We start from the raw sequence: 21,385 nt of genomic DNA, 5'->3' as shown, positions 1-21,385 counted from the left end.
TTTGAAGCAGCTCATAGCTTGTAAATGACTGAATTGAATTCTTTTATCGTGGAGAGTTGCATCGAAAGCTTTCAAAAATGGGAAGAGAATATAGAAGGACCATCTCAAAGACTTCTCCATTTGCTCAGTCGGCTGCTCGTTTCCAGAAGACATGATAACCTCTCAGATTTTATCAGCAACCTCGAAGCTTTCGATAGCAATACAAACATACAGAGCTATCTCAAAGACTTCTCCGACTGTTTGGCTGGAGGGTCGTTTCTCGAAGATCTTCAAATAATTATGCCTTTTCTTCACAATGTACTGCTTAGCAACTCCAACCGTCAGTGTACATATGCCACAAAGGATCTTCGAAAGGATTTGGGCCTACAGTGGAAACGAGAAATGCGGGAGAGTCGTTTGCAATTCTTGGATAGACAAGATCAATCGGTTGGGCGTCATCCCGTCATCAGCATCTCACCTCGGCGTGGTCGAGCCTGTCTTTACCGAGCCCCATGTCTCATTTCCATTCCCTTACCACTTCCTACTCCTTTTGCTACTAATAGCCCCCCTGGTTCACACATATTGTGGCAGCAGAGGCTACAGTATATGTACCCTCTCCACCAAAACCGTCGGGACTGTATCATGGTTGAGATACAAACGAGCCCCGTGTCTCATTTCCATTCCCTCACCACTTCCTACTCCTTTTGCTTCTAATAGCCCCCCTGGTTCACACATATCGTGGTGGCAGAGGTTATAGCGAGAAACCTCTCTCAGCAAAGATTATCAAGACTATATCATGGTTGAGATACAAACTCTACTCGTTTGTATACAATGCCATTCTCAACTGCCATTCTCAACTGCGCCAGGCCAATACTTTCCATCAACATCTTGCCACGAAAGATTATCGTCACAGACCCTTCTATGCAACATATATTTAAGATAAACCTCAAGACCACCTGCAGACATGGCTCGTATCATCCTCAAAGACTTGGATACATCCATTGAAGCTACTCCCTCACCTACGCGGGTCGAGCAACATTCACGAGTTTATATTATAAGAACACTGAAAATGAGTTGATATTGCTTGTGGTTTGGGAAGCTGGGGTATCTGCATCATGGACATGGGAGACATGGGTATACTTAATTGTAGACAGAAATATAGGATTTCATTGTGTTTATATAAATTTTTACTTGTAACAGTAACAAATCTGCTGTGTTTTTGGATTTTCTATTCCCCTTCGTCTTAGTGGTAGGTATTATGCATTGTGCCTTCTCAAGACTTCGTTATGCTAAGAGTAGATGTACGAGCAAAGCCTTTGGGAAAGGAAATCAATGCGAGCTGTTTTACATGTTTATAAATAAATTGAACTTTGGACAAAATAAATTTACACACAATCAAAACCTGTATTGACCCTTAAGAGAATGGCGCTCTCATACAGCTGCATGCTTCATTACCGCTCTAAGCTACCCGGAATTAGAGCCGAGTGTGGCGCCGAGCAGTGACATTGCATCACTGCTAATCGATAAGAGCATCCCGGTCCAACGACAACCTCGCTTCATCATCTTCCTGGCCTGACCATTGCATCTTCCAACTTTGCCAGCCCTGTCGTCACCACGGCTGCTTATTTATTGACAAGCCAAATAAGAAAAGATTACTTAGATTATATACCGCTGTGCTTGTGTTGCCGTCAACAACCTCCAACATGACGGATCACGAGAATTCGAGCATCAAGCACAGTGACCACCTGCTCTTGGTAAATAAAGCCTCCAAGCTCTGCTTTCCCCTACATGTGCCCGATTGCTTATCTCCTTTCAAAGGACCAACCTCTTCTACGCCTTCCCAACGAGCTGCTACGCAAAAACTTCCGAGCTGCACACTTCGCCATCGAAAAGGACACCTCGACGCTCAAGACGCTCCTCCGAGACTCGGCGACCGCAGCGCTCTCCGGCCGGGCCACCCAGCAAGATGTACTGAAGAATCTGGACGCCATGATCAGCCGCATGCGAGGCGTGAAGCGCAAGCTGGGTGCCTACGCCGACGAAGAAGCACGGCTGCACACCCAGACCGCGGCGCGGATACAGCACCTTGATGAGCTGTATACGATGCACAGCATCGAAGATGTCAAGTACGAGGCTTGGAGTAGGAAGAGGCTGGATCGGCTGCTGGCTGATTATCTGCTGAGGCATGGGTACAATGACAGTGCGAAAGAGCTGGCGAGCGAGAAGAACATGGAGAATCTGGTGGATGTCGATACGTTTGTTAGCATGAGCCGGATTCGGGAGGCGTTGCTGAATGGGAGTGTTGCTGAGGCGTTGGCTTGGTGTACTGAGAACAAGAAGGAGCTTCGAAAGATGGAGGTGAGTTTAGCTGCAATTGCTTGTTTGTGCCTCTTTGAACTTGACAACTAAATCTATCCTCTTTTATTTACAGAGCAAGCTCGAGTTTATGCTTCGATTGCAGCAGTACATAGAACTCATCCGGACTCAGTCGCAGCCGAAACTTGTCGAGGCTATTGCGCATGCGAAGAAGTACCTCATGCCATACTGGGGCACATACCCCAAGGAAGTCAAACAGGCATGCGGCCTCCTAGCCATCCCTCCCGACAGCTCATATGGTATATACAGCGATTTATACAAGAGCACTCGCTGGAACGAACTCGCCGACCTATTTACCACCACCCACAACAGCCTTCTATCCCTACCCTCCGTGCCATTGCTACACGTGGCTTTGTCATCAGGACTATCGGCCCTCAAGACGCCAGCATGCCATTCCTCCCATGCCGACGACATCTACAACGACACAGGCTCTTCTTCCGCACTGGGCCACGGCGTCTGTCCCATCTGCTCCACCGAGCTCAACGACCTGGCTCGCAATGTTCCCTATGCGCACCACACCAAGAGTCATGTCGAGCACGACTTGTTTTTGCTGCCCAACGGCAGGGTGTACGGCAAGGAGCGCTTGGAGGATTACGCCAGGAAATCGGGCTTGTCTCCTAATGATGTTAAGGACCCTGTGACTGGGCAGACTTACCCGATGGATCTGCTTAAGAAGGTGTTTATCACCTAAGAAAAAGACCATCGGGCATCCTGCCTTTCGGTTGTGGGTTGATACACAAGTATCAAAATTGTGTTCCATTCAAGGTTCTCTTACATGATAGTTTCTACTTTGGCATTAAGGAATGGATCAGCTTGGCTTTCTGGAGTACATGGAGTAGTTTGGCTTGGAGTTTGCTTGGTATTAGTAGCATGGATGTTTTTTTCATGGGACCTAGAATTTTAAGTATTTTTTTCTTTCTTTTCTCTGCATCTCTAGCCCCTCGTTTTTTGCTTTGAAATCTGGATATTGAACAGAAATACACATCCTGCAGAAATTCTCAATAGTTTTGCGCTCACTTGATCGTAGGCGTGTAAGTAATTATGCTACATCACCAGGCATGTGAAGACGTACACATGAACAAAAGTATCATTGACCTACACCCAAAGAACTTGTGCAATATCATTACAAAATACCGAAACTCACATGATACGACCCGAGAAGAAGAATGAAAACGGAGCAATCTCGTAGAGCCACAGCCTCATTTAACACGTACGTAAAGAGTTTACCTTGCCAACTGGTCAAGAATACAGCCACGACCTTTGCCTAGCATTGACATTTGACATTTGCCCACACTTTTGTCATAGAAAGAACTTGTTTTTGTTGATTTACCCTCCCTATGAATCCCATTTGCCCGTTCCCATTTGCGTTTTTCCATCCTAACAATCCTATATTCAAGAATAACCAGATTTACAAAAACCAAAACCAAACGCAAGCAAAAGAAGCCAGGCAAAAGCATCATTTTTGAAAGAAGAAAAGCCACTTGAAAAGGATCTCTCACAAAAATCAGTGAGTGATATAGCCCAGTCTGGACACCGTTTCGCTTCCCATCTTTTTTCTGCCCTCACACACGTCATTATTTCCTCCTTCACCCCCTTTTTTTTCGATTACAGCTCGAGCGTTGCACGAAGTTGACGGCATGGATAATTGAAATATCCATGCCGCCTACTGATGTTTATATAAGAAAAATAAAGCACGATAAATCGGAAGGGAAAAAAAAAGTCAAGAGAGATAAGAAAATGAGACTGAAAAATAAAATCTGTTATAAAAACACACGACGACCCAAAAAAAGGTTGAAGTTAAAGAAAAAGGCATAAGCATAAGAGATACAGAGACGGAAAAGGAAAAAAGGAGGAAAAATTAAGAAGAGGGCTGTCATTCAATACACGGATGAGTAAGATCCCTCAGCAGCAGAACTCTATCTGCTGTTCCCTCCAAATGCAAAATTACCAAAGACGCCGCCTCCCCCTCCAGGTGTCATCGGTCCTCCCATTGTAGGCAGACCATTCGTGTTATGGGTCTGGGCCGGGGTTGTCGCGAGATGCGCAGGGCCCGTATTTGGAGTGCTAGGCGTGTTTCCGTTTTGGCCGCCGTTCTGGTCGCCCTGGCCCATCATCGATATGGGCAAGCCGACGTCAGGGATGCCAAGTCCCCAGACTTTACCAAGATGGTCGTCAGGGATCTCGCCGTTGAAAATCCGGTCGCGCATCTGGAAAAACACCTTGCCGGTAAGGAGAGAATCCGAACCAGCCTGGTGAGCAGACCCGATTCGCTTAACCTTCAGAGTCTCTGCAATATTCTCCAAGCCGGACTTGTGCTCAAACTTTTGCAAGATTTCAGTGGTACCAGGATCGCTGGGAGTAAGCAGCCCTGAGTTGTGGAGCTTGATGGCATATTTCATCAGATGCTTTACATCATACGTCATGGGGAAGTACAGCTTCATCTTGCGATCAAAATCGATCTCGTCGTTTGGCAGGGGCATGCAGATGAGCAGCTTTGTGAGGTAGCCAAAGTCGTAGCCGCCGTGGAAGGATATCCATCGAACATTATCGAAGCATACCAAACCTGACGGTATTAATAGGGAGGCGAACTGGTGAGGGTCGATGCCGTCGCGCTCAAGGAGATTGAAATCAATGCCAGCCTGCTGGAGAGACTCAATCGACTTCTCATTGTACATGTCGTCTTTTAGAGAGAATTTGAAGTTGAACTGCCATGAGTAAGGAAATGGTCCTTGCCCAATATGCCGCCTTGTCGCTGCACTGAGTCCCAGCTCGGGGCCAGGTCGCGCCGGTGGTGTCTCGCCATCTTCGTTGAATAATGTGATTCCGATTTGGATAACCTTTAACATATCGACGTTTGTTCGTAGACACTGGTAATGGTAGTCGCTCTTTCCTCTGAAACCGCCCATAGGTCTTGATACAACGCCGGGAAACTCCGTGTCCTTTTTCATCCCCCCATCAGAGTTAGCTGGGTCCTTGTATACAAGAAAGCGAAAGGCAGACAATCGTGAACAATCAGTGGGATGGCAATGGCTGCCAGCTCGCAAAAGAATTCCAGTCATCAACAAAAACTCACCATGGCAATGTAGGGGTATTTATCAATGATATCTCTCAGCACAGCCATCTCCTCTTCCAGGTTGTGTTTCCAGACTTCGCGTATCCTGCCTTTATTTGACTGCTGCGTCCGCATTGTGGGATGGTCCATCAAGGAATTGTGCTGTACCTGGCCGCCATGCTGTTGCTGCTGCTGCTGCTGCTGTTGTTGCAGAGCAGCGGCCGCGCCCGGCCCATGCGCAAACCCCATCCTTGCGCTCTGGCTGCCGAAGCCCGTGTCTGGGAAACCACCGGCGCCATTGAGGGCAGCGGCGTTGAAGGAGTTTATGTTATTCGGCGTAAACGGATTCAGCTGGGCGTTGGCATTGAGATACTGATTACCCCCCAGAGGCCCTCCCTGTGGCTGGCCGTGAGAGGGGAATCCAGGCTGGTGGAAAGGCGCGCCGACGCCGGGCCCGCCGCCGAAGGCCCGGAGCTGTGGTGGCATGGGACTGGGAGGAAAGGGCGGTTGGAACTGGCCAAAGGGTGGAATCCCAGGATCGGGATGGGATGAGAATGGAGGAGGGCCAGTCGAAACGAAGGACGAGGGGAGTTGATGATGGAAGGGGGGCGGCTGGTTGTAGCGTCCTCTTCGGTATCGCGGGGTGGTCGAGAGCGGTCTCTAACGTGACGAAGGGGGGCGAGGTCCTGAATCTCCACGGCCTCTTCGGGCTGGCATTGGGTACGAAGAGGACTGTGGGCGCAAACAAGAGCTGTTGTTCTCGCCTCTGCGGCTGTCAACTCTCGAGTCAATGGCGAGACGCTGGCTCGAGACGGGGAGCGTCGTCGGAGCGATAAGGATGTTGGCGATAGACAGAGCTAGGTACAGATGAATGCGGTTGGCCGAGCAGGGATTTCTCGTCACCTGTCGTTCCTCTTCTTTCTTTCTTTCTTTTTTTTGTGTTTTCCTTTCGTCTCTTTTTCTCCCTTCGGGACACCCTTCAGAATAATCGGTAACGAGATACTCGTATCGTTGATTAGCGCTCAGTGGTACACCTTGCAGAAGAGGAAAAGTATAAAAATAGCAGAGCAGCTGGATAAAAGAACACGATCACTGGTGGCCTCGTTTCTGGAGGAGGTGACGGAAGCGAAAGCGGTACCGCCCAGCAAATAGCCGTAGATGGCCCGTGCGCCGCATGCCACCTTTTCTCGGCCCCTGCGTTATTCCGGCCCCCCAAGGAACTACCAGCTGCGGAACTTCCAATCAAGCCTCGTTCGATATCACCAGTAGAGTCCAATTGCAAGCACCTCAATTGGCACCATGCTTGCTACAAGGTACGGCAATGGCATTCTGTGGTGCTTCTTCTCCGATGTAGCTGAGTGACTGACCTTTCAACCCCGCCTCCAACAGAGCACTGCGAATGGCCCACGGGCCCAAGCCCAACATCACCGGCTTCAACATGCGCGCCTTCAAGGAGGCCACCGGTCAGCCTCGATACGATCCTTGGGAGAGAGCGTTGGTCTACCCTATTTCCTTTTGAAAATTGTTCCGAATTACAAGCAGAGGCTCCAAGAAGAGGCAACGGAGAGGAAGGCTAACCAGAGATGATTCATACAGCGAGGCATGGCGATACAAGGGCACCTTTTCCCGCTGGAACAGATTCAGAACCGGTTTCCCCGGCCTGGGAATCGCCACTGTTGCATTTGCTGGATACTGCGGCTACGAGTACCTGTTCTTGAATGACGAGCACCATGGCGAGGGTCACGGCGAGGGTCACCACTAAAGCGTTGTTTTGTTCTGCGAGGGCGGCATTGTTGGAAGATGGTTTTTTTTTTTTTTTTTTCAGAGGCGAAGCGGTGTGGAGGAAGAAGAGAGAGAAAGACGGAAAGGGAGCAAGTGTACATATATCTCTTGAAAAAGAAAGACAAAGAAAAAAAAGAGCTTGGGAGAAGATTTGCGTTGGACAAAGAATCCACACAAATATAAACTCAATTTAAGAATACCATGCAAAGGAACTCTGCGATACGAAATGCTAAGTGCGTGCTTATGGTTGTGATCACTAACGACGGGTTAGAGTACTTTTCATTGAACAGATAATTTGCAATAGATGGATTGCGGTAAGCTTGGCTACTACCTACTAGTACATGCATAGAAGAATGAAGATAACATAGCACATTCACATTGTCAACTAAGCGAAAAACAAGAAATTGGTGTGTTTGGGTTCTCCAAAAAAATGGAAAAATTTAATCATATTTTCCTATCATAAAGTCTACGTCTCTCATATAAAACGCTAGTTTTCATTCTTTGCTTTCAGGGATACAACTCAATAGCTGGCGCTCTCAATCTCTTATCATATTCTTTTTTTTTTCCATAGAGCTCAATTCCAGCAGACATGCCTCCCTCCATTGTGTATCGCGCGCATGGTGAAAGAAAGGGGGAATAGGAGAAGAAGAAAAAAGGGTAAAAAGGGGGGGGGGGAATGATGAGGGGTTGAGATCAAGAGAAGATGAGAGAAGTGAAGCGAAAAAGAAAAAAAAAAAATCAAAAAATAAATAGATTAACAAAAAGAGGGACAGGAAAAAAGAACAAGAAAAATGGTCATCATAATAAATAGAATCCGACTCCATGTTTCATGCCAGAACATCGTTTCGTAACATCGGCTATTTGTAAGAAAACACCCAGACATGCCAAAAAACTTGAAAGTACGCGGGGGTATGCGATGCTATTGCCCAACGCCGTTGACGACGTCTAGGACCTCTTCGACAGCCTCTTCCAGCTCGCTGACTCTCTCCTTGAGAGTCTTGTTTTCGGCTTTCAGGAGGCCCACGGTGTCCCAGGCGATGCTGGCGTCTTGGCCCTGGCAGTTGCGACATCCCTTGATATCCCTATCGGGATCTATCTTGAACAGCTTCTGGAAAGTGGTCAGCTGTGGCGGTTGGGAGTTGCGGACTGGTCGGTTTGCTCCAAATGTTGATGTCCGTGAAGGGGGTCCGGGCGGCGCGGGACCCTCTACGTCCGAGATGATGCTTAGCGCCGTGTTGGTAGGACTGCGAGGACGAGAGAAGATGCTGGCGGCTTCGACGCTATCTTCGTCCGTCTCGAAACTGAAATCGGTCTTGGAGGTCTCACCGCTTCGCCTCCATCCGCGTCTGCGTTGTTGGTCTTCTTCGACGCAGAGGTCTTCCGATATCGATCCTTCGGATGGCGTCAAAAATTTGTCTCTCGCAGCTGCTCGCTCTTCCATTCTCAGTCTCTTCTCTTTGTTTAGTTCTTCCATTAGCGTCTGCATCTCGCTCTCGGTCTCCGCTAGCTTCTGAGCCATGCCCTCGAGCTGCATCTTGAGATGCCGCGTTCTGGTGTCGGCTTCGGCTTTCTCGTCATCAATAGCCTCCTTTTCGGCTATCATTTCCTGGATCGTGGTGGCCTGGCGCTTATAGGCGGTTTGGTATTTCTTGAGAAGGCCAGTTGCCGTCTGCTGCAGATTCATAAAGGCTGCGGGTGAAAAAGTTTGCCCGTCCGGAGGGTTGCCTTTGGGGAAGAGCGACGTTTCGATATTGAGACCGATGAGCTCGTCGTTTTGCGGCACCACGACGGGCGCAGGGGCGAGGGCTTTGATGGCCGGCATCTTGGAGGCGATGAAGGAGAGCGTTGAGTTGCGAGGAGACGAAGGAGAAGCGGTATTGGACCTGTTGCAATCGCTATGGTTCGTCACGCGTCTATCTTGACCGACTTCTCCAAAAGAGGTGCGACGCGTCGCAAAAGTCGGACTTTGATTCTCGGAATGCGAAGAGTCTGTCGACGGTGATGCTGATTGCGCTCCGGGGGCTTGCCCTGCTCGTAAAGGAATGTTGCTACTGGTGGTATTGCTGGAAAAGTCTGATCTCGACCTCGAGTGGCCTCTCTGAAGCTTGGGATTATGCCTCGGCTTCACAAATTGCGACAAGTCTGGACGTCCAGCGCAGTCTTGATAGGAGATGCTGGTAGATTGACGGAGAGGAGATTGTTGTTTCGGAGGAGATGCAGGTCCCACATTGAACAGGGCGTCTCTTCGGTCGACGACGAGGCGAGGATTGGGACGAGCGCTTGGGGTTGCTCGAGGTGTCGATGGGGAGTCTAGGGCCAAGCTTAAGCTCGGTGAGAGAGGAGGAGTTTGAGTCTGCTCATACCCCTGGCCGGGGGTTGCTGTCGAGCTGCCCATTGTACCACTACCTGGTAGGATTTTGCGCTGGCGCGGTGAAGGATACTAGCAACGGAGTGGAGATTTGGGCGGAATATTGGACCAGACCAGCGACCAGCCCCCCAGTATTTCGCGATCGTTACCGATGCTAGACGGACGCCACAGCGAACTTGTTTCCCTCTAGCGGCAGCGCTACAGAATTTCGCTTTGGCTCGAGGCAATCTCTCTGTTACCGTACGGCTGGCGGTATTGGCTGTGGTGGAAGAAGTGGGCGCGTGGACTGCCGATTTGCCTTTGCAGGAAGGTGAAAGGCCCCCCAAGTCCAGCCGGAAGGGATACTAATCACGGCGAATTCCTCAGGGCTCGAGGGACTGGCGCTGGGGAAACGTGACCCCAAGATTTCGGCGGTCCCCTTGAATCAATCCGACAGTCGGCGCAAACTGCCAGCGTCGATCCTACTGTCGCGAATTAGCAGTTGCTCGTCGCTAGCTGTCGACCGGCCCGGCTCCACCGAAAGGCAATTCAGAGCAGCGGGATGTGCCTGTAGATGCAGAATGCACATGCTCAGTAGCTATGCAGACGTACTTGTACTAGTATGCAAACGTAATGCACGCCCGGCTGCCAGGGCGCGACGCTCTGTCTTTGGTAAAGCTGCTGCGCCGTCCTGCAGGTTCTATGCACAGGATGCTGTGAATGGCGTAGCGGTCACGCACAACCTCGACTCATGCAACAAGGTCCAGTCTTTTTTTTTTCCTCTGCTCTTGGCAACGCTTGTTGACCCCCTTGGCTTATTTTTCTTCGCTGCGGTGCCTCTTCGCCCCGGCGGATCTCGTCGCTCCGTGGCGACCAAAACAAACGTTGTTTCAATGGGCACGTTATCACTGATGACGCCTAGACGGCAGCTGCTGCGTGTCTCAGACGCACCCGGTCAACGGCATGTGAGAGGCCGGCCAGGAATGCTGATACGCCGGACGTCAGCTACTGACTGGGCGACAGACGGCCCACTCGATCAGACGTCAAGCCCTGCCAGCGGATGCACAGAGTCTGCAGTGCGTACGGAGCAGTACAGCAGGAATGCAGCAGCACAGTACCTGCGAGCACGAGGCCCTGCGGCATGGACTGAACATGCGGTATGTACCTACAGGACGAGCCTCTGCGTGTCTGTCCGTCACTCGCTCGCTTGGCCTGTCCGTGGATCCGCGCGGGTCCAGCAAAGTCTCCCCTCTCCCCGGCTTACTGGAGGTGCTAGCAGCGGTGGATAGCAGCTGTGCAATACAAGTACAAGCGTTATGGCAAAGGCGGTCAAGCGAGGACCAAGGAAGAAGCACATAAGCAGAGAAGAGAGGTGAAGAAGAGAAGAGAAGAGAACAGAGCAGACACGCAGATTCGCGACGCCGACAGCGGGCAGGGGCCAGGGCCAGGGCAGCTATGCAGCGCCGTCTTACCACTGACTGCGTCCCTGACTGTTCACATTTGCCTGCGCAGCTCCAGCGCCCCGGGCCAATGACGGCACATGGACGCGGCCGCGCAACGTGGCGGTGGGAAGGCCGTCCAGGTCAGGTCCTGGCCCGCCATGCACTCAATCTGAACCGAACCCGACAGAAAGCTTCTGCTGCAAATCCAAAGCATGTGCTCCGTCCTGGCAACGGCCTGCCACGAGATTGGCCGCCTCGGCGTGCCTGGCTGCTGCACCAGCGCTCTGGTCTGGCGGAGGTGTGGTGGGGTGGGGGGGATCTTCGGCGTCCAGCGTTTCCAGCCAGTCCGGAGCAGCTCCGGGCCTCGAAGCTCGCCAAGCTGCCTCAGGTACACTACCTGTGCTGTAAAGCAGCTGCCTGAACTGCTGCGCTGGCAAGCTGGCAGCCCACTATCGCAGCCGCCACTCCAGCGCTCCAGCAGTCCCCGCTATCTGCTACCCCACTCCATATTCTGATGTGCGTGCCATACACGTTTTGGTACTCGTCTACTCCGTACGCAGCTCGTAATTCTCTCGGTGGCTTGGCTTGGCTTGCCACAAGTCTCAGCCACATACTGCATGTAGCTATACGCAAGGTCTGATATAGCAAACGCTGGCGTAGAGCATATCCAAACCAATAGAAATCGGCGGAGGCAAATCCAATGTAGACTCTAAAACAACAGTCCCCAGAAGACTCAACGATTTCCTTTGCGTGTTTCGCAGTATGGCTCTATGAGAGGGATTTTGAAGACTCAACTGAAGGCCATCAGGTATAGAGTGTATTTTTTCTTACCTGAGTTGTCAATTCGCATCCTTATTGAGTTGTCTGTGCATGAATGGCCGCTCTATAGACATCATGTTAACTCGTCGTGATAGCAGCCAGTTTGATTCGAGTCTCTGCTGAATACTAAAAGTGTAAATGTAGATAGACTGCATGTAGGCATCTAGCATTGAAGCCTCTTTTACAACTCTAGAACCGTTGCCTTTTGTAGATACTAGAAACTTGATACAACAAACTTGCTCGACTTTTCCATGCATTCTACTTCTTTCCGAGCTCTTCCTTCCAGTAACCAAGCAATCTACCATTCCTCTCGAGGCAGTAACCACACTCTTTTACACACGAGCATCAAGTTAATTAGTTCACATACATCTTTACAAATCTTTCTTAATTGTCCTCCCCAAGAAAAGGAGAAAAGAACACAAAGCCACAGTCATTTCCCACAAGACAAGTTTATAAACTCACCACCATCGTTTCCAATCCTGACCATCCATTCTCTCGCTTTGTCACTGATCCAAACCGCTACTTCTCCTACTCTCCTCTCCTCTCCTCTCCTCTCCTCTTCTCCCCTCCCATCATGGCAAACACCGCAAAACTCGCTCGAAAGCGCTTCAAACATCTCTCCAGCCACCTCCTCATCTACTTCGTCCTCTCCTGGTCCGTAGCCAACTTCGTCCTCGTCCTCTTCTCCACCGTCGCCTGGATCACCGCCCGCATCCGCGTCGTCAACGGGCCCTGCAACAATCAAGGCGTCGGCTGCGACTTCACCCGCTGGGGGTTCTACCTCTTCACCGCAATCAGCGCTGCCATCAGCTCCACCACTGCCGCCCTCATGGCCCTCAACACGCTCTTGCGACCTCGGAACTCTACTCTCGACCCTGTATGGGTCTTTCGCGGCGTCTTCTTCACGCTGATTCCCCTCATGACCATGGTGTACATTGGCTGGAGCACCCCGGACAAGCCTCCTAGCATTCTCAAGTTCCCCCGTCAACTGGACTGTCTCGAAGTAGGTGGCCAAGATCAGCTTCCACTTCGTGGTATTGGCGGTGCCTTTATCTTAGAATTGATAGACCCCTGGAAGGAGACGGCTCCGGCATTCGTCGTGATTCATATCAACTTGTAAGAAATTCAAATATTTTTTACTTTCAGTTGTCTCTTTTCTTGGAACAAAGCTAATGGGCTGCCAGATTTCTTGGTGCCCTACTCGCCGGATACTCTACCGCAGTCTGCCACGCTATCGTACCTCTACACTCCCATAATCCTGCTTCTGAAATTCGTCCAAATAAAGGTCTCGTTCTTCCGCCAGTTGCATGATTTGGAGGTGAGAAGAAAGAGAAGGACGTATATTTCATTTCTCGATTGGTGTAATATGCAGCATTCTGGAAGCAGGTTTCACAGGTACATGGGCGATGCTTTAACAATACAGGGGCAAATGGTGGTTAATGATAGATTGGCAATGCGACTTTTAGAAGAGATGGTTTGTTGGCTTGTTATCAACAGCGAACATTGTTACGACAGTAGTCTCACGATGATATTGATACTAATTAGCATGCTCTCACGCAGTACGGAAACTAAACCATTCTTTCGCACAGCTCACGCATAACCTCGAACTTGTGTAAGCTGCAGACCAGTAGTAATATTCATGCATAAGTTGATCGACGCCGTAAAACAACCGCTAATGTCCTAGATTCTTATTAGGTACATGTACTTAGCAGCCCCTGTTGTAGTAAACAAATTACAAGAAATAACAAGCATTGACATCCCCTGGTACCGGGTAACCAACTCCGAAATGAAAGCAACTGGCACCTTTAAAGCCGTATTCCGAAAGAGCGCACACTAACGCCTCTTTGCCTTGAACAAACTCATTCCATCATCAAAGCCGTATGAGGAACTATAAAAATTAAACGCCGATAGTGGGGAATTAACAACAGGTAAAAGATAAAAAGATGAATAGAAGAGGAAAAAAAAAAAAAGAACAGAAGGGCGAGAAAAAGCTTCCCCCCTGTGTACCCTGCCAGGCCCCTTTCTCTGCGCCCATAAGATTTTCGTAAACTACTGCTCTGTACAAACTTCGCTTAATCAAAAGAAATTCCAAACTGGCGTGTGCACTCAATGCATTCCCATCGTATTATTCAGCCCCCCTTATTCGTTTATTCTCATGATTTCATCTTCATCGTAGCTCAATGGAGGGGAAATATCTCGGTCCCGCAAAGCCTTGGGTGATAACGGACTGAACATCAATATTGCTCCCTGGGTCGTGAGAGGAGCTCCACATTTTGAGAAGGATGTAGCGGCCAGAAACAGGTGGCTCAAACTTGATGGTGCACTTGCTCTTCTTCTTCTCGATATAAAACCGCGCGTGAGGAGAAAGTAAGCTGCCGAGACCGACGGCACGGACGGCTTCTTGCGTGGCGTTGGCATGCGCATCTAGTGCCTCAGAGAGAGAGGCGCTTGGCGCATTGACTAGATCATGATCCTGGTCTTGGTCGTGGTCGTAATCTCTACCTCTAGGTCGATGAATAATGTTATGTCGACGGCTGTGATGAAGAAGAGGCTCGTCTGAGGGATCTCGGGGGCTGAAGGGCAGGATAATATCGTCTACGTCAGACTCCAGATTCTCAAAGGGCAGAGAGCCAATGCGATTCGGGGTCCGGTGAAGCCGCGCCCCATCATAGCCATCTTCATCGTCATCTTCTTCATCGCTGCATTCCGTAGTAACGCGGAAACCAGCCATCTCCCTACTAAATTCCTCAGGCATGTCGGGTCGACCCTCATCGTCATCGGTCCGATAAACGTAAGATCTCCTGGCCCTTGTGCTTGTGGTGCCATCGTCATGGTGCTGGATAGAAATAATATGACGAGGCTCTTGCTCAAGAATCAGCGCATTATTCGCCTCTCCCGTTCGTGCCCGGTCTCTAGCTGTTTGGCCGTACTGGATTTGGTATTGGGCCGTTCGATTCAGTACATCGTCGTGGTCCATGGTGATGAAAATCATGCCCTCGCGAACACTGGGGAACCGGGTTAGTAGGAGAAATCACCAAGAGATAGCAGTCTCTCCAGGATTACTAGGAAACCTACGGATGCGAAAAGTTGGTGGCGCAGGGTGCCTTGATAATCAGCTCTTGTAGTGTGAATACTGTTCCGCCCTGATGCTGCAGAATGATATTGCACCTGTTCCCCTTGGTGCAGTATACTGAATTGTCGTCTCTGAGGATGTTCTCAGCCGCGTACGACGAATGGTTCGAAAACATGCCTCCGTCGCAGCTCACAATCTCCATCCGCAGCTGACCTGGGTCTACCTGCCCATACCTGCCATAGCGAAAGGCCTTGGGGCCGCCGGACCCCATTCTGTCCGAGTCCAGTTTCCGGCGTTTATTCCGGCGGTTGTCGTCTGAGAATTCATGCGGACGGAGGGGCTGGGGGAGCGAAGCAAGAGTGGGATCTGGCTGATCCAATAGTGCTCTCAGACCGGAATTTGCTCGACTGAGGGATCGACCCAGCTCTTCAATGTTGGGCGTCTGGGCGCCCGCGAAACTACGCGGCTGAGGGTAGCGTCGTAGCGAAATTCCTGTAAGGCGCTCTAGCTGGCGCTCCCTCTCCTCGGCGCGACGTTCCGCCTGTTCGTTAAGGTTTCGAATCCGCTCGGCTCTCCGGGCTGCAGCGTATGACGACCAGTGAAGATTACGGGACAGCGTACGGGGCGGTGCAGGCACATTCTCGCGACTGCGAGGGGAGTTTAGAGTCCGTTGAGGCGGCAGTGGCGGGGACAAGGCCGGTATGAGCTGTTCGTTTTCGACTCGAGGCAGCCGTGGATAGGAATTCGATTCCGAGCCCGATCTTGACGCCATGACAGACAGCTACCGAGGCCCTGGTTGAACGACGTCGCGGTGCGGCAACACAGATCGTCTTCGCCGTTGAGAGCGACTTGGTGGTTGTCAGTGAGTTGGAAAGACGAGAATCGAAACGTCCTGGCGTGGTTGTCGTTGATGGCGCTGCCAGGGTTGGTTGCGCTGTCGGGGTGGCAATACTGGATGCGTGAGTTGGGCGGCGTTCAAATGACCCAAGCAGACTCCATATATTATGCCGTCAGCCCGCCTAGACTAATAAGGTGTGCTGTAGGGTCCGAGTTGGCGTAAGAGGGCGGCAACTTTATTCGCCGATGCTGGGGCTGATAAGGCGGACGATGATGGAACAAGCTGCGGAAGCAGGATAAATAAAATAAGATGGAATAGAAGAAGAATAGAAGAAGAAAAGGCCAAAGAAGAATACAACTGTCTCAGAGGAAGAAAGGATCAATGGATCTGGTCTAGAGGCATCAGGGGACCAAAGGTCTTGATCAGCTCACTGTCTCTGGCATCTCTCAGGCAGCGCGGCTAATAGCCGGTCTCAGCTGCTCACTTACTTGTGCCTGTCAGTGAGGCACGCTGACAGCAGCGGGGTTGTCGGCAGCCTTTGCCTGAGAGGATTCGCCTGTGCGAGTCACGGTGTGTGTGAGTCGGTGCGTGTAGCGACTTGTAGCGACTTGAAGGTCAAGTGGCTCTTGTTGTTTGAAGCTCGGTGATGAGGATGTTTGGTTGAATTATGCTATTAAGACGGCGTAGACGTGCGGATAAAGAGTATCCAAGATGGATGAGGAATGAAGATGGAAAGCTGCAGCAAGTCTGATCTATCGCGGTTCACCGGCTTTGGCATCCTGATCAATACACGCGGGGTCGGATGGTGCTAGTCCAGGCACTATTCGGCTCTATGCCTTAGCGGCTCAGAGGCCGACTTGGACGAGCCTAGCGGTGATCCATAGCGGTCTGAAAGTCATATTGCGGGCAGCCTTAGCAGTGCAACCTCGAAAATGGCTGGCCAATGAGGGCATGCGACCAGCACCAGCGGGTGGGCTTTCCCTACAGTAGGTGATGGAGGATGCGTACAGTCTGGGGGGAATCTGATGCTATATCACCTCGCTAACATCATGTCAAGCCCTACCTTATCGGCGAAGGATAGGTCCGGAGCACATCCGGCGGATTTCTCCTCATCTGGGGTGTCAATTCGGATACCTGCTGCTATTTCATACCCAAAATGGCCCTCACAAGATACCTCAGCACCTTGGTACTTATACATGCGTGATGCTGAGCGGCTTGTAGGGAGCACTGGGCCTTTCTTAGCTGTCTGTCTGTGTAGGGGCCGCCAAAGCTTCAGGTATCTGGCGACAGTGTTACTAGCACGGAAGCGATTCAGCTACTTGCGTCGACTATCAAAGCTGAGCCGGCTTGGCTGCGGAGGCATTACTCATCATCCTCGCCCGCAGCTGACGTGCGGTTCAACCAACGGAGACTCGGGCGGTGCAACGCAAGCTCGGGATTCCAATGGCGGTGGTGTAACAATCACTCCTTGGCGTAATTGAAGCAACAGCAGGCACGGAATGTTGGAATTCAAGTGAGTTGAGAACATACTTGTAGCGCATGCTTTACAGATCTTACTCAGATCGGCCCACTGTTAAAAGCTACCTGAAAACTCTGCGGTGATTCTCCTAACATCTAGTACTGCTCTAACAGCGCCCCGCCATCTCTAGCGCAGTCGACCCGCGTATCAGCGCTGCACGGCTACAGGCGAGGCTGCGCTGATTCTCATCCGCTTTGATATCTCATCTCTGTATCAACCCAAATGGCCAAAGGCCCGCTAGCAAGCTGCTTCTATCCATTTTGACGCTGGCCGTGTGAATGCTTCTTTAATTTGCTACCAGCATCAGGATTGCTTGGATTTATTTAGCACTCTTGGACCTAAAATCTCAGCTTTATCCATCTCTTCTAGAAGCTCCCACTCGATAGCCCTCACGAGACCTGCACAGCCTTGCCATTTCTAATCTAAACCGCGCCATCCATCTCCATCTATTCACCGCACGACCTAATCAATCCTAGAAAACTCCATTGAAGATGGAACACCAACCGAACAATGGCGTCAGTGACGGTAGCGCAGCACCCATACCCGCCACCAACGGCGGCACAGCTGGACTGAATCCCGAGCTCGCTGCACCAGATGCCATGGCAGCAGCCATGATGATGTCCGGCCAGGCCTTCATCCCAGATCCCTCTCTCGGCACTACTGCCATCTCAGATCCGTCAATCATGGCTACCATGATGTTCAGCAATGGTCATGCTGCTGCCGGCCTCGCGCTGCCAGACAAGGCTATCACAGCAGGTAAATCTCATACGCCCACAAACACACACACACACACTCTCTCTCGGTTGCAGACTCCCATCTCACAGTTTCTCATCAGATGAAATCGCCCTCTATGATCGACAGATCCGCCTCTGGGGCATGGCCGCCCAGGCCAAAATCCAAAACGCAAACATCCTCCTCATCACCATCAGAGCTCTGGCCAACGAGATAGCCAAGAACCTCGTGCTCGCCGGCGTCGGCTCTCTCACCGTCCTCGATAGCGCCATCGTCACCGAGGCCGACCTAGGCGCGCAGTTCCTCCTCTCCGAGGTGGAAAATCCCGTTGGCCAGAACCGCGCCGAGGCTGCCAGCGTGGCCCTGCGCAAGCTGAACCCGCGTGTCCAGGTCGTCGTCGACCCGGAAGGAGTCAAGTCCAAGGGCCCGAGCTACTTCGCCAACTTCGACATCATCATTGCGACGGATCTGGACCCCGATTCATTCAATCTCATCAACACGGCGACGCGCATCAACGGCAAGGCCTTCTACGCGGCGGGCACGCATGGCATGTATGGCTTCATATTCAGCGATCTGATAGAGCACGACTACGTCATTGAGCGCGACCTAGGAAACGTTGCCACCGAACTCAAGCAAGAGACGCGTACACGCTCCATTGTCGACGTCAAAACCAAAAAGGAAGGCCCCAAGGTCATCGAATCCGTCACCAAGCGAGAGCTCTACTCGACCTGGTTCCTCGCCAGCGATGTCGCCAGCCTGCCGGAAGAGTACACAAAGTCAAAGCGCCGCCTAAAGAGCGTCACCCCGACGCTGTCCTGCCTGCGCGCCCTGTGGGAGTTTATGCAGATCCAGGGCGGCCGCCTGCCCAGCAATCGCGAAGACCTTAAGCTGTTCACTCAGATTGCCACGCAGAAGCACAAGGCCCTGAGCCTCCCCAGCGAAACGCTCAAGCCGGAATTCCTCCGCAGCTTCCTGCAGAATCTAGGCAGCGAGATTGCCCCCGTCACGGCCATTCTGGGTGGCCAGCTGGCGCAGGACGTCATCAACGTCCTCGGCCAGAAGCAGCAGCCTATTCAAAACATGGTCATCTTCGACGGCACTACCATGGAGGCGCTCATGTATCCCTTGCACCCGGAGGGCATCCTCGGTACCAATCTTCTCTCTCTAGGCGGAGGCGTCGATCCATTGATCCCCAACGGAGGCATGATGTTACCACCGGACATGTCCGTCGCCCTTGGCGGCAACATGGTCATCCCGCCGCTAGACCCCAGTGCTCTGGCTGCTCACCCGCATGGCATGCCCATGGGCGATTTACCCGCAGTAACAAATGCTCATTTGCAGGCACAGCCTATTGCTGCTACCCAAGCCCCTAACATGTCCGTGCCAGAAGCTGTGCCCGCGCCTCCCGCGCCTCCCGCACCTCCGACTACTACACAACCTCAGCAGCAAGCCGGTGCCAGTGCCAGCTCCGATATCCCCACAGAAGCACCAAGTCAGGATGCTCCTGCAAGTTGAGACGAGTAGAGTATGAGCATGAGCATGAATGAGAATTAGATGTGATAGCATGACGATTTTGACGATGAGATATTATACGATATACAGGACGATTGGACGTTAACAAAAAAAAAAAAAAGATCGACTCATATTTTGACATAAAAGTGTTGAAGGAATAGGAGAGAGGCAGATAGGATACAGAAAAGGCAAAAAGATCAGTTCTGATTTTGCATGTAGTTATAGGTTCTAGGTCATTCACACAAGTTGCACATAGCGTGCCTTTTCAATATGTCTTTTGTTTTAAGAAAATTCATAATTACAATCACACGCAGATACTCTAAGAATGCCGCAATTAGAATGAACTCTCAATTCTTTTATTCCTCTTGGTTCCTAGAAAAATGAACCCAAATGTCTCATGCTTGACAATCCAGATCGCAACCAACCCATCTGCCTATATCATATCATATCATAGGTAGGGGGGAAAACAAAACTAAAAAGACAGAAACGAGAAATAGAAATGCCCACCCCTCCGTCTTTCCATCTATCTCATCCGTCATCGTAGCATCTAATAGTCCTGAGCCCTCGTGAACAATTTTTAATTACTCCCCTTACCCCTTCCAACCTCCCTATGCTACCGAGCCGCCACCGTTGTCCCAAATTTTTAATCCCTCTTCCCGTTGACGAATCCCTCTTCCATCCCATTTTCACAGCTAGACATAGCCCACAAACTAGATGTTTCATTCTCCACATTAAAGGGGGAAATGAAGCACAGGTGAAAGAGGGAAAAGCAAGAAGCAGAGATGACCATATGGTACAACTGAAAAGGGGAAAAAAAAAAAAAAGAAATAGGAAAAGAAATAAACCAAGAATCAAGATGTGGTAAAATTTGAAGAGAAAACAGTTCTCGCGTTTCCAACCTATACTAAGCTGGAGGGTATACGAGGTAAGTCATTCCTATTAGCCACCCAAAGAAAAAGAATCGACCGAAGCCGTCATTTCAAAAAGCGAATAGAGAAAAGAAGAAGAAAGGTATAATCCCAGGAGTTCCAAGCCAAAAAGCAAGATAGGGCTCGCTAAAGCACAAGCGCGAAGATTTGACAAGAAACAAGAACGCAATATTGAAAAGAACAAATTTAGAAAAATCCAGTTCGTCATTTCTTTTAGACGCCGACATAATGCCGAATTAAGTAGCTGTTGGTATAGCTTTTTGTCATTTGTTTTCCTCTATGGGATAACAAGTCATCTCGTTAGGTATTTACGTTGCCTGGGCTTGGTTGATAGCTCCCATGACGAAAGGGCGAAATAGGTCACGAAGTTTTCGCCAGCGCGGCAAAAAGGAAAAGAAAAATGTATAAACAGATGCACGCGAATATATCCGTCATCCGATGGTATTGAGTGCTTGTGTTGGTAGATTATAGCGCAGGTTAAATGTTGGTGCTCTCTGCTTGAGAGGTAGAGCTAGCTGTTGTAGTTGAGGTAACGGTAATGATCTCTTGTTCGGCTTGAGTAGCTTCTAATGCAGTTTCTCTTCGAATAGCCTTCTTCTTTGATGCTGCGCGGCTAGAATTTTTTAATGTTTTACTCCTTGCGGTAGAACGATTAGGCCTGGCTGATTGTGAAGGTGCAGCTCTGTTGGATTCCGGAGCTTTAGTTGGTTTGGCCCTTCTGGGGCGGAGACGACGTGATGTCGTGTTATTCTGAGAAGCCGAAGCGTCAGCAGAGACTGTTTCTGCTGCAGATATGGCTGGTTCGGTAGAGGGACCAGCATTTTCGCTAGACTCGGTATAGAGTTCCTCAAGATCCATATCTTGAGCCATGGTACGCCGTGGAGCCGGAGGAATGTTTCGTGGGAAAAGAGGTGGTAATTGGGTAATTGGTTCAGTAAAGCGAACAGACCAGTTAGGATGGAGCGGCATGGTCTGGGACTTATCA

General features: G+C 50.6%; 8 protein-coding genes across 8 annotated transcripts; 4 read left to right on the top strand and 4 right to left on the bottom strand.

The window, feature by feature from the left end:
* Positions 1-1,547: 1,547 nt before the first annotated feature.
* On the top strand, positions 1,548-3,347 carry FYV10 (GID complex subunit containing RING finger motif). Its single transcript, XM_024903815.2, has 3 exons — positions 1,548-1,733; positions 1,798-2,337; positions 2,411-3,347. The coding sequence occupies exons 1-3, from the start codon at positions 1,683-1,685 to the stop codon at positions 3,044-3,046; spliced, it is 1,227 nt and encodes a 408-aa protein (XP_024761037.1). The 5' UTR covers positions 1,548-1,682; the 3' UTR covers positions 3,047-3,347.
* A 106-nt stretch (positions 3,348-3,453) lies between these two features.
* Positions 3,454-6,526, bottom strand: TrAFT101_010026 (uncharacterized protein). Its single transcript, XM_024909740.2, has 2 exons — positions 5,429-6,526; positions 3,454-5,294 (listed from the first exon to the last, which is right to left on the bottom strand). Exons 1-2 carry the CDS (start codon positions 5,891-5,893, stop codon positions 4,272-4,274), a joined length of 1,488 nt encoding a protein of 495 aa, XP_024761038.1. The 5' UTR covers positions 5,894-6,526; the 3' UTR covers positions 3,454-4,271.
* A 124-nt stretch (positions 6,527-6,650) lies between these two features.
* TrAFT101_010025 (uncharacterized protein) lies at positions 6,651-7,414 on the top strand. The gene is made up of 3 exons (XM_024908039.2): positions 6,651-6,720; positions 6,797-6,901; positions 7,004-7,414. The coding sequence occupies exons 1-3, from the start codon at positions 6,707-6,709 to the stop codon at positions 7,167-7,169; spliced, it is 285 nt and encodes a 94-aa protein (XP_024761039.1). The 5' UTR covers positions 6,651-6,706; the 3' UTR covers positions 7,170-7,414.
* A 186-nt stretch (positions 7,415-7,600) lies between these two features.
* On the bottom strand, positions 7,601-10,429 carry TrAFT101_010024 (uncharacterized protein). The gene has a single exon (XM_024903817.2). It carries the CDS (start codon positions 9,582-9,584, stop codon positions 8,109-8,111), a length of 1,476 nt encoding a protein of 491 aa, XP_024761040.1. The 5' UTR covers positions 9,585-10,429; the 3' UTR covers positions 7,601-8,108.
* A 1,942-nt stretch (positions 10,430-12,371) lies between these two features.
* TrAFT101_010023 (uncharacterized protein) lies at positions 12,372-13,108 on the top strand (the record flags this gene model as incomplete). Its single annotated transcript, XM_024909741.2, has 2 exons — positions 12,372-12,913; positions 12,982-13,108. The coding sequence occupies 2 exons, from the start codon at positions 12,372-12,374 to the stop codon at positions 13,106-13,108; spliced, it is 669 nt and encodes a 222-aa protein (XP_024761042.2).
* A 210-nt stretch (positions 13,109-13,318) lies between these two features.
* TrAFT101_010022 (uncharacterized protein) lies at positions 13,319-16,458 on the bottom strand. Its single transcript, XM_024900034.2, has 2 exons — positions 14,873-16,458; positions 13,319-14,802 (listed from the first exon to the last, which is right to left on the bottom strand). The coding sequence occupies exons 1-2, from the start codon at positions 15,640-15,642 to the stop codon at positions 13,965-13,967; spliced, it is 1,608 nt and encodes a 535-aa protein (XP_024761043.1). The 5' UTR covers positions 15,643-16,458; the 3' UTR covers positions 13,319-13,964.
* Positions 16,459-16,984: 526 nt separating this feature from the next.
* TrAFT101_010021 (uncharacterized protein) lies at positions 16,985-19,816 on the top strand. Its single transcript, XM_024903819.2, has 2 exons — positions 16,985-17,983; positions 18,063-19,816. Exons 1-2 carry the CDS (start codon positions 17,719-17,721, stop codon positions 19,472-19,474), a joined length of 1,677 nt encoding a protein of 558 aa, XP_024761044.1. The 5' UTR covers positions 16,985-17,718; the 3' UTR covers positions 19,475-19,816.
* Positions 19,817-20,877: 1,061 nt separating this feature from the next.
* Positions 20,878-21,369, bottom strand: TrAFT101_010020 (uncharacterized protein; the record flags this gene model as incomplete). The annotated part of the gene is made up of 1 exon (XM_024903820.2): positions 20,878-21,369. The coding sequence occupies one exon, from the start codon at positions 21,367-21,369 to the stop codon at positions 20,878-20,880; it is 492 nt and encodes a 163-aa protein (XP_024761045.2).
* Positions 21,370-21,385: the final 16 nt, after the last annotated feature.

Source organism: Trichoderma asperellum, chromosome 6 (assembly GCF_020647865.1).
Source record: "Trichoderma asperellum chromosome 6, complete sequence".
In the NCBI taxonomy this organism is placed as follows: Eukaryota; Fungi; Ascomycota; class Sordariomycetes; order Hypocreales; family Hypocreaceae; genus Trichoderma; species Trichoderma asperellum.
Note: the sequence above shows the minus strand (reverse complement) of the source record. Positions and strands in the feature narration are given on the sequence as shown.

Excerpts from the sequence above, each read along its gene's own strand:
- FYV10 (XM_024903815.2), top strand. The coding sequence starts at position 1,683 with ATGACGGATCACGAGAATTCGAGCATCAAGCACAGTGACCACCTGCTC. Across the intron at positions 1,734-1,797 it reads ACAGTGACCACCTGCTCTTG|GACCAACCTCTTCTACGCCT; the intron begins GTAAATAAAGCC and ends CTCCTTTCAAAG. Across the intron at positions 2,338-2,410 it reads AGGAGCTTCGAAAGATGGAG|AGCAAGCTCGAGTTTATGCT; the intron begins GTGAGTTTAGCT and ends TTTTATTTACAG.
- TrAFT101_010026 (XM_024909740.2), bottom strand. The coding sequence starts at position 5,893 with ATGCCACCACAGCTCCGGGCCTTCGGCGGCGGGCCCGGCGTCGGCGCG. Across the intron at positions 5,295-5,428 it reads AATACCCCTACATTGCCATG|GACACGGAGTTTCCCGGCGT; the intron begins GTGAGTTTTTGT and ends GGGATGAAAAAG.
- TrAFT101_010025 (XM_024908039.2), top strand. Across the intron at positions 6,902-7,003 it reads TACGATCCTTGGGAGAGAGC|CGAGGCATGGCGATACAAGG; the intron begins GTTGGTCTACCC and ends TGATTCATACAG.
- TrAFT101_010024 (XM_024903817.2), bottom strand. The coding sequence starts at position 9,584 with ATGGGCAGCTCGACAGCAACCCCCGGCCAGGGGTATGAGCAGACTCAA.
- TrAFT101_010022 (XM_024900034.2), bottom strand. The coding sequence starts at position 15,642 with ATGGCGTCAAGATCGGGCTCGGAATCGAATTCCTATCCACGGCTGCCT. Across the intron at positions 14,803-14,872 it reads GCCACCAACTTTTCGCATCC|TGTTCGCGAGGGCATGATTT; the intron begins GTAGGTTTCCTA and ends CCGGTTCCCCAG.
- TrAFT101_010021 (XM_024903819.2), top strand. The coding sequence starts at position 17,719 with ATGGAACACCAACCGAACAATGGCGTCAGTGACGGTAGCGCAGCACCC. Across the intron at positions 17,984-18,062 it reads AGACAAGGCTATCACAGCAG|ATGAAATCGCCCTCTATGAT; the intron begins GTAAATCTCATA and ends GTTTCTCATCAG.